This window comes from Centroberyx affinis, unplaced genomic scaffold, assembly GCF_046629955.1.
Source record: "Centroberyx affinis isolate AG114_WGS23_722 - 3 ecotype Tasmania unplaced genomic scaffold, CSIRO-AGI_Caff_v1 ptg005789l_1, whole genome shotgun sequence".
NCBI classification, from domain to species: Eukaryota; Metazoa; Chordata; class Actinopteri; order Beryciformes; family Berycidae; genus Centroberyx; species Centroberyx affinis.
In genome coordinates, this window is record NW_027282936.1 from 17521 (window position 1) to 33866 (window position 16346).

General features: G+C 39.9%; 1 protein-coding gene across 1 annotated transcript in view; it reads right to left on the reverse strand.

Moving 5' to 3' along the window:
- Nucleotides 1–564: 564 nt before the first annotated feature.
- LOC139667831 (piezo-type mechanosensitive ion channel component 1-like) overlaps nt 565–16346 on the reverse strand; it is a 46243-nt gene continuing 30461 nt past the window's right edge. Inside the window, 13 exon segments of the mRNA XM_071547304.1 lie at nt 565–6039; nt 7340–7481; nt 7919–8114; nt 9383–9462; nt 9621–9743; nt 10961–11133; nt 12493–12585; nt 12713–12901; nt 13075–13222; nt 14303–14461; nt 14900–14961; nt 15063–15215; nt 15589–15736. Of these exon segments, the coding sequence (XP_071403405.1) occupies nt 5911–6039; nt 7340–7481; nt 7919–8114; nt 9383–9462; nt 9621–9743; nt 10961–11133; nt 12493–12585; nt 12713–12901; nt 13075–13222; nt 14303–14461; nt 14900–14961; nt 15063–15215; nt 15589–15736 (1795 nt within the window). The 3' untranslated portion in view covers nt 565–5910.

Below are 16346 nucleotides of genomic sequence, written 5' to 3' on the forward strand. Positions count from 1 at the left end.
ATGGGATCAGCTTGGGCGTGCTGTTCGTGCTAGAGTGACCGACACAACCACGTCGGCTGACTTGCGACAAATCCTGGTTGAGGAGTGGAATGCCATCCCACAGCAGTGTGTGACCAGGCTGGTGACCAGCATGAGGAGGAGGTGCCAGGCTGTTGTGGCTGTGTATGGTTCTTCCACACGCTACTGAGGCTCCTGACTGTTTGTTAAATGAATAAATTGTAAAATTGCCAATATGTCTTGTTTCTTCCTTGTTACTGATAGACTTCAATCATCCAATCCACCAAACAACACCAAACAAGAGTCAATAGCAACAGCAGAATAAGCTGTAAACAGGCTTTCCAACGGTATAAAATGTATTGCCAAGAAGCATTGTTACAACAGAGAAATAATCTACCAAACACAAAGTTCCGAACTTTTTGTTCGATGTTTATAATATACTAGTACGTGATTACACTATAATGAGGTGGATTGATACCGAAGCACCGATCTAGTTTCAAAGTCAGGAATCACATCATTTATTGGAACAAAGCAGACAAAACACTTGAGTCATTGGTTTAATTGCTGAATCACATTATCATGGAAAAAGGATTTCAATCGTTTCAGACCCTGACCCAGCAGCCCCCCACCCCCACCCCCCATATGCTTCTCTAGCTTGCACTGCATCATCCAGACTTTGGCACATTGATTCACGAATGCTGCCCCTTTTTCTACTATTGTACATTTTGTACGTTGCTCTCGATGTAAGAGCATTAGAAAGAGCGTTTAGGGCATAAGAGCGCGCCTAAACTTTAAACTGAGGACAGATTTGAGGCATTTGAACAACCTTGTAAGCGTTAGTGGATGAAGGTAGAAAGTTGGCAGAACAATCACAAGAGGAAAGGAGCCACCTGAGCAGTGCCAGTTAGGTTCATTTTAAGTTCACGGGCCGTATTTGTGCAAACGTACAGCGACTTCAACACAGCTTTCATGGTAAGACGCCTCAAATAATGCGATAACACATTTAACGCGATACATTTTCAAAGGATCGTCGTTAACTCTGTGAGATTGATATTGCAGGAAAATGGAGAAAAACAATGTACACCGGTCATTATGACATGCAGGATATGGTCAAAATAAATAAAGTACCGCCATAATGCCACCACCGTGAAAGGCTCGGCAGTGGAGTACGGTCCATTTCCTGACAGAGAATCAATCCAAACGCCACTAAAAGGACAAGGCCAATCATTACTAACATGATGATCGTGTTTTGAAAATGAGTATGATGTCAGCCATATGTCAAAGCATTCTTAATAACCAGATATGAGCCCAGATGAGGAGGCTGGTGAATATGTACAGTACAGTATCACAGAAGGAACTCTTTATGCTCACGCACAATGTAGATACTCAAGACAAAACTGTTTATGACAGGTTCTGTAAGGATTTGAGCACAAAAATCGTTCATAAATAAAACCCAAAATTTTCGGCTGTCCTTTTGACCGCCGCCCCACTTATTTTGGAGTTTATTTCAAATTGCACACTCTCTGCTAAACTCGCTCCATATCGTTTGTGTCCTGCAGAAACTCCTGCTTTGTCAACTTTGTTTTTTTATTTACCGGCATTGACAGTTGACATTGCAACACCCTTAATACTATATTGTCAATATCAGTGGTTCTCAACGTGGGGTCCGGGGACCACCAGGGGTCCTTGAGGGGGTTCCAGGGGGTCCCCAGCAAATTTATGAATTGTTAAACTTCAACATTATTTCATTTACAAGAAGTTAACACAGTAAGAGAATGTAGAAGAATGACTATTTTGATCATAGTTTGACTGTTATCTCTCTACCTACAATACAGATAGTCATGGAATTCTGGACAAAATCATACCTAACAAAAAAAATATTTTCAGATTTGGGTTCAAGAGACAAAATCTCATCAAATGGGGGTCCATGGCCCTAATGTGGACTAAGTTAGGGGTCCTTGATATGAAAAAGGTTGAGAATCACTGGTCTATATTATCAAAATACATGGGTGTCAAGGAGAAAATCAGCTGCCAGATTTTTGTTAGCAATGAGAAGATGTGGGACACTGACGATATGACTAGTCCAGCCACAGCCTGTGAGGTAACAGGTTATTCTAAGACTTTGTAACTGAAAATAACAGTTCTCTCCCCAAATAAACACCAACCCCCCCCCCCAAAAAAAAAAAAAATCCCCCATAAAACTAAGACAAGGTTTTCATTTTCAGTTTGTTTTAAATTGTGCACATTTTACTTTTGGCAACTGCTCAAGCGACAGCAGACAGATTTTGTAACCATTTCAGAAAATAAACAGAAAACTATTTAAGGCACAATGGCAGCCGTGTGCTTTCCATTTTAGTAAGAGCTGAGGTTTGATCTACACAGGAACAACCAAAACAAATGTAACAAATGCAAAAAAAAAAACTTTTGTAACCTAGACCTAATCATTTTTATTTTTTCTTATTATTATTATGTCTATTATTAATAATAATGATTATAGTTTTAATGTATTTTTGATTTATTAAACCACAAACAACAGTCCCCAACCCACAATATTACAAGGACATGATACCCCAGGCCTGATCTTTTCAGAGAAGACTAAATGTGGAAAAACATCAAATCAGTTGTTTTCAGTTGTTCCTGTGTGTCAAGCCACAGTGTCAAAATGTGCCACAGCATTCCAGCATAAAACATTTTCCTTCTGTGAAATTTCAGCAAGGGACCATTTAGCACAGATTGTTAAAATTAAGACATTTTGACATTTTTGTTTTTTTTCCTTCTGGAGACAAATGAAGTAGATTAGCTGGATTCAAGTGATTTTCTTATCATCAAGGAATCCATATCTAACCAATTACTATGTACAGTCTTCATTGTCCCATCAGCATAAGCCATTTTCCGATTGAAAGTCAGCATGCTACATTACCATACATGTATAACTTTTCAACCTGTAAACAATTGTAGGCCTGCAACCAGCTGTGCTGAAAGAATCAGAGATTGTGGCTAAATTAGGGCTGGGCGATAATTCAATATTATCGTTTATCATCTTTCAGTGGAATCATATTGTGATGATATGAAGATATTTTGATATCGTGACACACATTTCTGCTGTCTGAATTGATGATGACACGCAAATTTTACTTAAAAACTCTGATAAAATGAGATATGGTAGGAATATTATTTGAAAATTTTACATTACCACTCGGTTCAATGAGATGAACATTCATTTGATTATTTAACGTGATTTTGCATATATGAACCATATCGTGATATATATTGATATTGAGAAAAGAGTGATATTGATTTCAACCATATCGCCCAGCCCTAGGCTAAATAGTTAGTTGTGGCCAGTAGAGTTGTTAACAGCCATGCTAGACTATAAAGGAAAATCAACCAAAATCAACTTAACAAGATATATTACTTGTGCTCTAGTTACATGTTGAATCAGACAATTCAAAATTGAATCAGAGGATTAGTTACTGTGCAAGCCTATTCAAGCTGTTTCTTTGAAGACCAGGTTTTACAGGTCTCAAAACTCATCTGTGATATGAGCGAAGGGACAAGTAAGCCTCTCTTGTATCATGGCACCCAAAAACACAAAGACAGAATACACTGTTATTGAAATTCCATTTCAATATAGAAAATATTTGGGTTGAATATACTGTTCAAAGGTGTAACAGCATTCTTGATATGATCAGTCTTGGTGGCGCATTGCAATTCTTCTATGTCCAATAAAAAAATCTATCAGAAAAAATTATCCAGTGATTAAAGGATAAGTTTGGCGATTTTGGACCTATATATAATTTGTCTCTTACATACCTGTAGTACTTGAATCAAAGGACAATATTGGAAATGGTTCTGGGTTGTGAATGTGAATACGTCTGTTGGTCACCATATTGTTTTCACTGTTAGGCAATGGAACTCATCATTCCAACCGACAGCTGACTTGGGAGCCAATATTCTCTGTGGGTCCAAGTACTACTGGTATGTAAGAGAAAAACTATATATAGGTCCAAAATTGCTGAACTTATCTTTTACGCTTATCCCATGCTGGAGTTTTAAAGGTGCCAACTCCACCCAATGTGCACCCTTATTACATTATTGGCAAGTTTTAGGCCAGGTCATGGTTCATGGTTCATTTTCAGCCCAGGAGCCGAATCACAAATTTGGTCTCCTGTCCAGGTACTATGTGTTAAGAAACCAGGCTTTAGGGACACAGACGGACACAACCCGACCAAGGGGTCACTGCCAGCTGAAGTTCAACATTGTAGACCTTACCATTTTTCCACACTGTGAGAGCAACACGATCAACAAGCCACCAGAAGTCCATTCATCTCCTATAGAGCTGAACATCAGGGAAACTTGGCCAATGTGTGGATGCTCAACAAGCTTGTTGGCCACAGCTGAACTGTTTGAGGTCATCTGCTATCAACAGCCAGTCAGATTTCCACACTTCCCTACTAATGTGATTGCGTTTCATGAGCAATAGTGCAAAATTAATGAGAAGTCGACTGCAGCCACTGAAAGCTTTCCAGTTCTCTACAACTTTTATTTGAAAGACGACAGGAACAAACGTCTCAAAAACGATGCTTGGAGAACGGCTGCACCCATCGTTTAAGGGGTTGACGGTAAGGTCCAAAGTCATTTTAGATATTTCCAATTGGCGCTTGCTATGCTAACTCATCAAAATGATGTAACGTTTTGAAAGGCAATACCAACATGTGCCTGTTCAGCAGCAGACCACTGCATAGATGCGATCAGATCCTCTCACACCGCCCACAAATGGTGAGAGTAGAGCAACCCATGAACCATTCAAAATGCTCGCAGTGTGTACAAAGTTAGACAATTCTAGAACAGTTTTTTTTTTTCTTTATAAACTTTGTAGTGCAGAGAAATGTCTGTAAAGTGAGAGACCACATACCCCTGTTCCCCCTCCTCACACTCAGAAATCTCATTGGGTTTTTCTATTAAATGGTACCATGCTTTACTATATCTTTTCAGTGGGACTTTTTTCCCTGCCTTCCATCTGTTGTAGTCTCTCTCCGTCACAATGAGGTCCAAAGTCAAGAATGTTCCTCTCGCTTATAGGGGGAAAACAGACTCTTAGAGAAAAAAAGAGAAGCAAACAAATTCATTTAGAGTGTTGAGGACAGGGGCACTGTGGGAAAGCTTGTGCAAAACGAGAGAAGAGTGACCAGCAGTCAACGAATCAGCCATCCAGCTAATGTGAAGTTTGGACTTTGTACTTTCATCTTGTACAAATCCTTACGTGACTTTCTTTTCCAGTCTGGTACAAGGCTTTTCCATGTAGACGGTTGGTTTAGATTCTTGGAAAAGACTGCCATAGGACCAGCACTTAAACACAAAGTGGTTTACCATCGTTCGACTCTACAGGACAGTTTCCACTCATGTCCAAAGAGTTTGCCTAGCGCCTCCATGCTTGATGATTTTCTGCTTTTGAGTTGACACATCAAAATCAAATCTTTGTCCTGGAGGGTGTGGTGACCCAAAATGCTTAGCTTAATCTGTGATTAAGTTAAGTTTTTGCTTTTCCCTCCGGGGGCGTTGTGTCTAATCCTGCTAGATAACCATCCTACCTTAGGTTGAATCCCAAGGAGCTTAGTGGGTGAAGCTTGACACTAACATGTGCCATGAATCCCTCCCACAGTAAAAATCCACTCAATAGTCTGTAGCAGTAAGGCAGTTTGACTGGAAGTGCTCAGGCAAGTAGTAAGAAAGTGTCCAGCGATGGGATGTGCTTCATATTTGTTTGTGTACATCCCCTTCTGTCCATGTGTCTCTTTGGCTGTCAATGAGTGTCCACTCTGGAAATGAGTGTTTTCAATAATCCTTCCAAGTGCAATCCCCTGGACATTTTTTGCAAGGAGTTTCTGATATAAATGTATTCTATTAAGACTATCAGTGTCTGTCTTGGTCTCGGCTGTGTATGTCCCTGGTCCATTTGATCATAGTCTCTGGCGATCGGTATAGGAAGATCAGTTTGGAGTAAAGTTCCTCCTCCAACTCCAGCTCTCCTGTCTCCCGCACCTGAAACACATGCACACTTCAGTTTCAAGAGGACTTCTGACTACTGACACTCTCATACTGTATACACTATTGAAAACCTCCTGCATGTACTGTTGAAACGCTCTCAAAATTACTACTGAAATGCCCTATAAATACACCACCAAAACATCTTGCATACACTATTGAAAGGCTTTCATATACACTATTAAATCAATCGTATACACTACTGAAACACTCTCACATACACTATTGAAACTTGAAACTTGAAAAGCTGCAGCTCAAGTATGAGAGCATTTCAGTTAAAACAGAAGCTATTTCAGTAATAATTCAGTACTGCATATGAGCGTATTTCAATAGTGTATGCAAGACTGTTTTAATGTATATGAGAGTGTCTCATTTTAGTTAGTGAGAGGTTTATGTGACAGGGTTTTCTTTAGTGTATGTGAGTGCATCATCGGTGAATGTGAGAGGTTTTCAATGCTTTATATGACGGCATTTCATTAGTGTTTATGAGAGCATTTTGATGTTCTGTTTTTGATGTTCTTTTGAGGTTCTCTATAGACTATGTGAGAGGGTTTCAGTGGTGTGTGTGTGGTTCACCAGCACGGCATTTCAGTAGTATGTATGAGAGTCTTTCAATAGTGTATGCGAGAGGGATTACAACAACTGAATCATCATCTCACATGTATGTGAGAGGTAACATGTAGGTATGTACAGTGTGAAGTTTGAATTATGTCCCATACGGTACCTCATACCTGGGTCTCCATTGTAAGTCTATGCAAATTCTTGCTGTAACCTTAGAGGTTTGGTTATATCCTACAGGTCTTGGTCTGACAGGTAGGCATTGCAGGTATTGGTTCTCTAGGACAGTGGTTCTCAACGTGGGGTCCGGGGACCACCAGGGGTCCTTGAGGGAGTTACAGGGGGTCCCCAGCAAAGTGATGAATTGTTAAACTTCACCATTATTTCATTTACAAGAAGTTAACACAATTAGAGAATGACTGTTTTGGTCAGAGTTCCACTGTTATATCTCTACCTACAATACAGATAGTCATGGAATTCTGGACAAAGTCATTTATAACAATAAAAAAGAGACAAAATCTCATCAAATGGGGGTCTGTGGCCCTAAGGTGAACTACATTTGGGGTCCTTGATATGAAAAAGGTTGAGAATCACTGATCTAGGATATTGTCTGTCATGGAACTTCATATGTGTACAATGTACAGCATGTATACATTTGCATGTGTACGGGTGTGGGTGTGGGTACACATAAATATGTATGTATGTATGTGTGCGTGTGTTTATGTGCATACACACTAACCAGGAAGATGTCGGTGCAGAGCTTGAGGATGCGGTCCACACAGGGCAGTTCCTCAAACATAATGGAGTGGGAGATTTCACTGAAGAACCCTCGCACAAATTTACCGATCACTAACACCACCGACACATACAGACCCATGATCCTGGGAGGAGAGGTTAGATTTAGAATAGAATAGAATAGAATAGAATAGAATAGAAAGGTCAGTGCTATCTGGAACGCTGAATATCCCAAATATAGCTCACATTGGTTGAATCTTGTGTACTCAATAATAACTAGAACAACAACTGGGTACAGACTCTTGAATCAAAAAGAGCAGTGTCCGCACTCACAAAATATGTTAAAATGCTTATTTAATGCACAGAAGCAGACAAAGAAATGACAAGTATCAACAAAGATAAATAAGCATTTTAATACATTTTGTGAGTGCGGAGATTCCTCTTTTGGTACTCAATAACTAAACTGGTGGAATCAATTGATATAATATGTTATTTTGTCCACCCTGTGTACATTTTGACTGTGTGTGTGTGTGTGTGTGTGTGTGTGTGTGTGTGTGTGTGTGTGTGTGTGTGTGTTCCTCACCCATATCCAGCCAGGAAGCCCAGGCTAGGTGGACTGACTTTATCATTAAATATGACCATGGGTAAAACCCCACACCTCCCCGAGGAGGGCGGGCATTCTGCTATGGCGATGTCCCACCACTCCTGGTTTCCACTGCCGTTCAACGACCTGTCACTCATCAGGGACAATGTTACATCCTGGTACCCATCCTCGTTACCTAGGAGACGATGAATGAACGGTATTCAAGCGGCCAATCAGGTTGTGAGTCCACCCTGTACCTTACAGTCCCATTAAGATGTATTCTTTCAGCATGATCTCAGCCTTGGTAGCAAGAAAGACAAAACTAATTTGAAAGGAAAATGTTCAAAACACCTACTGTAAATACAATCTAAAGATGACATCGGAGTCACATATATGAAATGTTGAGTCAATTTTTGCAGGTGTGGCAGTTTAGCCCAAATGAAGCAATGGGGGTGAATACTTATACAGGAATTCTGTTATTTGAATTCAGTACACATATATTTGTATAATTTATTTCTCACTTTGACAGAGCACTCTGCATAGAACTCAGACAAAACATCTCAAATAAATTAGATAAAGCCCCTAAGACCCCCTAACTGAATTTGGATTCTGCTCCTCCAATTTTAAATAAAGTTAGGCACCCACTTTATTTTTTTATACTTTTTTTCTCAACCTATGTTTGTTAAAAGGGAGACACACAGTATGTGTTAACTGTAAGCCAATTATTGTTTTATCTGGAATAATTACTTTGCTCTGAAAGGTTTTTTCATTGTGGTCATAGCCAAGACAGTTACTAGTGTATATTGAAAATTTGGGATATGAATGGACAATCGGTGACTCAGAATAAGGTTTAATACAGTCACTTCCAAGAGAGACCACTAAAGGCTTGATATATACAGTATATACTTTTTATAAAACATAATATTTGTGTGAATCAGGGCTCCCCAAAATTGCAAATCCTATCCAGTATCCCTTAAAATAACCTTAGATTTTCATAAATTTGCATTAATTCACCCCTTAATTTATACAAAAGTTAGTAATGGAGGAGATCCCATCAAAACCTCCTTAAACACCCCCTTAACCTTGACTCCTTACTTTCTAATTGAATGTAAAATTCAGGGAGACAGGAACTTTCCATTAATAACTCATTAATAACCCTGTAAACCATGCACAAAAGGCATGGAAAATCCCTTAATCACTAGTGTCTCCACGAATCAACCCATGAATAAATCCCTTATAAACACATGGCACTAACCTTACTTTTTTAAAGCTATGTTATTTGTAATGGATAATTAATGTTTATGTAATGGAGAAATTAAGGACATTTCAAGGATAAAATTAAGGGGTTTGGTTTCGTAGTGCAATTCAACCCCCACCCACCCCCCCCACCCCCACCCCCCCGCTTTTGAGCACCAGTAAAGTGTTACTGTATATTTATTTAATAGTGACTCAGTGAGCTCTGACCTTTATATAGCTGGCTGACCGGTTTGGCTTCAGCTCCATTGGGGGCCCGGATGTAGTCAGGAAACATATGAGGAACACGCCTGGGGAGAAGACAATACACCATCTATAAGATATACAATACAACCGTGAAATACAAGATAAGAATGGGGTCCTCTCTTGCCGTCTCTCACTCTCTCGCTCTCACACACACACACAGACAGACACACACACACGCATTCCTTCCAGTGTGTGAACCTACACAGGCTCAGTGCGATTGCCAACCAGTAGTGAGGCCAGGTCTGCTCTGACTGGATCCCCAGGTTGTAGATCTATAGAGTGTTTGTCAAAGGTATGTTCCACGGTGCCACCTTTACCCAAGTCCCTGGTAGAGAGAGAGAGGGGGGGGGGTTAGGATGTAAAATGATAGCAAAAATGATAGTAGCCCCAGTTCTAGGAAATGCGGAGCGGAGAAATGTCCGGAGGGAAATCTGCTCACTTACTTTTTAACATGTTCTATTCTATTATTCTATCTATTCACCTAGCTAACCCTCGTGTTAGCTAGCAGACACTGCTCGCATAAACAATTTGACTGTAGAAGAAGTGCCACTAGGCGCCTTAGTGGCGCTTCTACAGTCAAATTGTAGTAATATTCCAACAGTATGCTTCATATCCTTAGTGGAATATTACTACAATTTGTCTGCAGAAGAAGCACCACTAATTAAGGCTTAGTGGCACTTCTTCTACAGTCAAATTGTTTATGCTAGCAGTGTCTGCTAGCTAACACAAGGGTTAACGGTTAAGGGTTAAGGGGTGCCACTCGGTCACTCACGTAATTTCCGGTGTTTACCGGCGTTTTTATACAGAGTTCCGAACCGAAAGCTAAGTGACGTAAATTCATACACATTTCAGAAGCTAGGTATCAAATATCATAAATATCTATACACATTTAAGCATATAAAACACTAAGTTACGAACTTAGTCATGAACAAGAAGCAGGAAGCCTTAAGTCACACTGTTACTTCATGTAGAGAATCGGTATTGGCTGATAAATGGAAAAATAAGAGCTTTGAGTTCATATCCTGCACTTCTTACAAGTATCTGTAACACTGTGAAGGTACAGGAAGGGTTAATAAAGGGTTAATATCCAGTATATGAATACACCGACACGGACGAAAGTAAGTGTCCGGAATTGGATAGGAATTTTGAATCTCAAAAATAGGTGCGCTATCATCCATTTGCAGGGACTGGAAGAAAATCAATTACAAGTTAAGGTAAAAGCGATGTTAAACTTTAATAAAGACAGGTGGAGGATTGTTAATTTATGAGAAACTTCAACGAAAACAGTACAGGATGAAACATATTGGTATTTGATTGTGATTTTTTGGTCATATGCTGTCTGGAATTGGATACCCTGATGTGTTAGGTGACTTTAGCTGGTTAAAACTTCCAACAGTACGCTTCATATCCTTAGTGACTAAGGATATGAAGCGTAATGTTGGAATATTACTTATACTTAAGATAAATATAAATGCTGTCACTTAACAATTAGACCTGGTTGGTTTGGAGATAATAACCTGTCATCATTATCTAAGCTTTTACCTCTGGAAGTTCCAGGCCAGACGTAGCGTCAAGTCAACAGGACTTCCCAGGAGTTCTTTGATGAGTTCCTGTCTACTGGGAGGGCTGATCCTCCACACCGACCCTGAGCTACCCTCGATGTGGGCCGTCACCACGTCCTCATAACTGTACAGAGTTATGAACTGCATGGCTACCTAGACATACACACACACACAAACACAACATTTAGCAGGACGACCTTTGGGACACAGGGCACACATTTGCAAACACACATACACACTGGTCCAAGACCAGCAATATCTTAGACCAGTGGTTCTCAACGTGGGGTCCAGGGACCACCAGGGGTCCTTGAGGGGGTTCCAGGGGGTCTCCAGCAAACTGATGAATTGTTAAACTTCACCATTACTTCATTTACAAGAATTTAACCCAATTAGAGAATGTAGAAGAATGACTGTTTTGATCATAGTTTCACTGTTATCTCTCTACCTACAATACAGGTAGTCTTGGAATTCTGGACAAAATCATTTCTAACAATAAAAAATATTCTCAGATTTGGGTCCAATAGGCAAAATCTCATCAAATGGGGGTCCGTGGCTCTAATGTGAACTAAATTAGGGGTCCTTGATATGAAAAGGGTTGAGAATCACTGTCTTAGACAACCAGTACCTGTAAGATCTCTATCACAACACCAAGAACGTACATAAACTTATAATGGAGACCCAGGCGTTAGACACATAGTGTAGCTGTACGTTAGCTTTATAGACTTACAATGGAGACCCAAGAGTTAGACAGCATGTAGCATAGCTGTAATGTTGGCTTTACATTGACTTACAATGGAGACCCAAGAGTTAGACACATGTAGTCTAGCTGTAACATGGCTTTACATAGACTTAGAATGGAGACCCAGGAGTTAGACACGTGTAGCATGTGCTACATGTGTCTATTGCTTGCACTTGGAAGATAATATTGGGTTCAAATCAGGAAATTTCCCTAGGTTTTGGCAAGCGTTTTTTAGTGTATTCGTATCTTTAGCCAGGAGTTAATTGAAAGGAGCAGTTCACCCAAAAATGAAAATTCTGTCATCATCTACTCCCCCTCATGCCAGTTGAAACACAGGTGAAGTTTGTCCATATAACACACAGGGAGGTTGCCAGCACAACTCCATAGCAGCCTTCTCCATAGCAGCCTACTCTAAAGAACAGGTCCCCATTGACTTCAGTTGTTCTGGAGAAGGCTGCTACCAAGTTGTGCTGGCAACCTCCCTGTGTGTTATATGGACTAACAAATTTCACCTGTGTTTCATTTGGCATGAGGGTGAGTAGATGATGACAGAATTTTCATTTTTGGGTGAACTATTCCTTTAACAAGGCAAAGTGGCAATAAACACACATACTATATACACACACACACATACACTTTGCAGTAACAACTAGCTGTCACTATGTACAGGGTAATTATTAACTGCATGGCTGTATAGAGACAGACTGATGGAAAGACAGTTAGTAGCAGCGGATGTGGACAGACACACAGAGCAAACTGTAATCAATACGCACTGCGTTGTCTCCAAACTGTGTGGTGAGTTTGTCATAGTCGGCCTCTGTGAAGGGCTGGATGGACTGCTGCTGGACACTCATCGTGAACAGGGGCTGGACACACACACACACACACACACAGAACAAAATAGGCTATTGGATTATGCACATTTCAGATATTGCCATAGCTTTTATACTGTTCTGTTTTAGGATAGAATATGCTGTTTGAAACGCTGATTACCTCATATCCTCCCAGCTTGACGGTCACTGTCACGTCAACAGGGTGGTTGACCACGCCCACCACCGATCTGACCAATGAGATGAAGAGGAGGGGGAACCAGATGATGCAGATCAGGAAGAAGATGATCAGTCCGCCCATGCCATACTTCACTATCTTCTTCTTCTTCTGCCCTTTAGGCTGGGGGTATTTCTGGCAACAGCAGATATTATTTATATAGATGACTTATTGCCAAAAAATAGAATGTACTGTATGTCATGCTAAGGGTATTTCTGGCAAAATGGAAAGAGAGGACAGATACTACACACACATGCACTCACACACACACACACACACACACACACACACACACACACACTTCCTACCTTCTCTGTCTCACGGCTACACTTGATGATGAAGATGTTGGCATAAATGTCTTCCACACACATCCAGTTGGACAGAGACAGAGTGGTGTCCGTCCAGACCCAGTCCATCACCGCCCGCAACTCCACCAGGAATGGCACTAGACGAAACCTACACACACACACACACACACACGGAAATGTACACACAGATAGGATACAGATATACATATCATAATGTGAATTTAACACACATTTTCCACCTGCATATTTGCTATAAATTGTTTTCTTCATATTCCCATCTCATTGTTATAGTATATATCATATAGGATAGCTTTGATGTTTTAACCTACTTCATACTCAATATATTTCATAGCATATTTTCATATTGTGCATATCCTGCATTCATTTTTTTTACTTCTGCTACTTTGTACACTCTAATAATTCTATTATCCATATTTTCATTCATTCTACTTCACATGTTGTAGTGTTGAAATTGTCAGTTGCATATAAATATAATCCCCATGTGCATTATTCTTATTTATATTCTATAGGGACTTTCTGATTTTACTAGATAGATGCAGAGGTGGGGACTCGAGTCAGACTCAAGTCACAATTTTAATAGCTTAAGATGACTTCATGCATGAAGAGAAGACTTGAGACTTGACTTGACTTGGGTTCTGGTGACTTGGGACTTGACTCTGACTTGTACTTTGATGCCTTGAAAAGGTTTCTAAAGTCTTGACTTAATCTTGTGTTTGTGTAAATGACTTAGATTGAAAGTGATGAGATTTTTTTCCAGCAGACGACTGAATTTAAATTCTGTTTTCTGAATTTGTATGGAATGATTGAATTTATTGAAGTTGAAACTGATTATAGAAATCAGACTCATGATGCTCTTACCAAGCTCCTACCAAGTCCTAGATATTTAGTTTTCTTTAACATATTAAATTGATACTGGACTCTTGATTTGTTCTGACTTGACTTGCTGTTCTACATTTAGACTTGAGACTTGACATTAATGACATGGCCTTGACTTAGTAATCTACATTTAGACTTGAGACTTGAATTGAGACTTGTGCCTCAGTACTTGAGACTGATTTGGGACTCGAGCAAAGCTGACTTGGTCACACCTCTGGATAGATGGGTCTGACACTGACTCTTGTCATCCATCTGTCTATTCATCCACCCCCCATCTATCAGTCCAACCCCTATCTATCATCCACCCATCCATCCATCCATCCACCCCTACCCTTGAAAGAGGAACAGGTTGAGGTGGTTGTATTTCTTGGTGAGGAAGTTGCCGAGGATGCGGGTGGGGTATCCACAGCGGATCTGATAGGCTGACAGGCCAAAGTAGATACACTTGACGAAGTACCAGAGCTGGGCCACAAAATTCTGATTGAACATCCTTTAATAGAGAGAGAGAGAGAGAAGCAAGAGCAAAGATTTCCAGTAAGAAGATGGCAGCGTGCTTCTTAAAACACAACTCGCATTTGTGGTACTCTCAAGATGATGCATACATTTGTTTTTTTTTACTAATATACAGTACTGTGCAAAAGTCTTAGGCACCCTAGATGTTTTATATAAATTTGAAGATGTTTATTTGTTTTCTGCATTAGTGTGTCAGTAGACGGCTCTTCATTCAGTCACATTCAGTCATTTTTTTATATTTAGAAACTTTTCATTTTATTATTTTTGAAAGCATCTTCGCTTTTTTTTTTTTTAACATGTGCTTAAGACTTTTGCACCGTATTGTAGGCCAAAATACTGGTATACATTGGCTGTGGTTGGACTCAGTGGTGATATAATGATTAACCATGAATACTCTCAGTTTGAGGAGCCTCACCTCTCAGTGACAGCAGGCAGAATGAAGAACATCCACAGGTGGATCCCAAACACAAGGATAACCTGGGAAGGAAGGAAGGAAGGAAGTTGGGAAATATGTGGTGAGATGCATGGTGAGATGCGTCATTAAAAGTTTCGTCCAAATCCGATCGGTGGTCTCTGACCTGGAAGATGAGTTTTCCCAGGACGGTTTTGCGGAGGTACAGGGCTCGGTCGATGATCATGGTGCTGAACTGGATCAGCAGCATCACCAGGAAGGCCTCGGGGACCTGGTCCTCCGACAGGCTGGACGCTATGTCAGCTGCTGCACTGTGTTTCTGAGGAGAGAGAGGCGAGGCGGGGCTTTATGTTGTCATTTAACATGCGTTTTTCTGTGCTTATTATGAATATTATAACATGTTTTTATATTTTTGAATTATTTTTTGTAATTTCACTGTTTGTTCATTTTTGATGCTGACACTGGCTTCAAAATGTGTCTACTTTAATTTAAAATGCTGCTTTTTTCTCATAATTTGCAATTTTTTGTAATGTAATATAATAAACTTCACCATTTATCTAACCAGACAGGCCAAATAAAAGAATAAAGCCAAGAGAAAATTTGCACTGGGTTTCAGGAGGAGAGCAGTGGTTCTCATCCTTCTTTCCTTCCTTCAATTCATCCATCCATCCATCCATCCATCCATCACTCACCCCAAAGGCCCAGAATCCAAAGACGATGATGATGAAGTCGATGACGTCGGTCAGGAACATGAGAGCGTAGACGTCTGTAGCAGCTTGATACTCGGCGTGGAGAATATCACTGAAGAAACACTGGGCTGGCCTATAAACACTATAAACGCTGGAGAGGAAAGGAGAGAGCAGGTGATGATGGGGAGGAGAGAAAGACAGAGAGACAAAGAGAAAGGAGCAGATACAGAAGCTGGAATCAGGATCGGAAGCCTGTTAGCTAGAAGAGCAGGTTGTGAACATTCGGATTTTATATCTCTGACTCAAAAAAAAAGTCAGAATTGTGAGAAAAGAGATATAAAGTGAGAATTCTGAGAAATAATGTCAGAATTATGAGAAATAAAGTCAGAATTATGAGATATAAAGTCAAAATTTTGAGATAAAAAGTCTGAATTCTGAGATATAAAGTCAGAATTGTGAGAAATAAAGTCCGAATTGTGAGATAAAAAGTCCGAATTGTGAGAAATAAAGTCTGAATTGTGAGATAAAAATTCAGAATTGTGAGAAATAGAGTCCAACTTCTGAGATAGAAAGTCTGAATTCTGAGATATAAAGTCAGAATTATGAGATATAAAGTCAGAATTATGAAAAATAAAGTCAGAATTATGAGAAATAAAGTCAGAATTCTAAGATAAAAAGTCAGAATTGTGAGATATAAAGTCAGAATTGTGAGAAAAAAGAGTCCAAATTCTGAGATACAAAGTCAGAATTCTGAGATATAA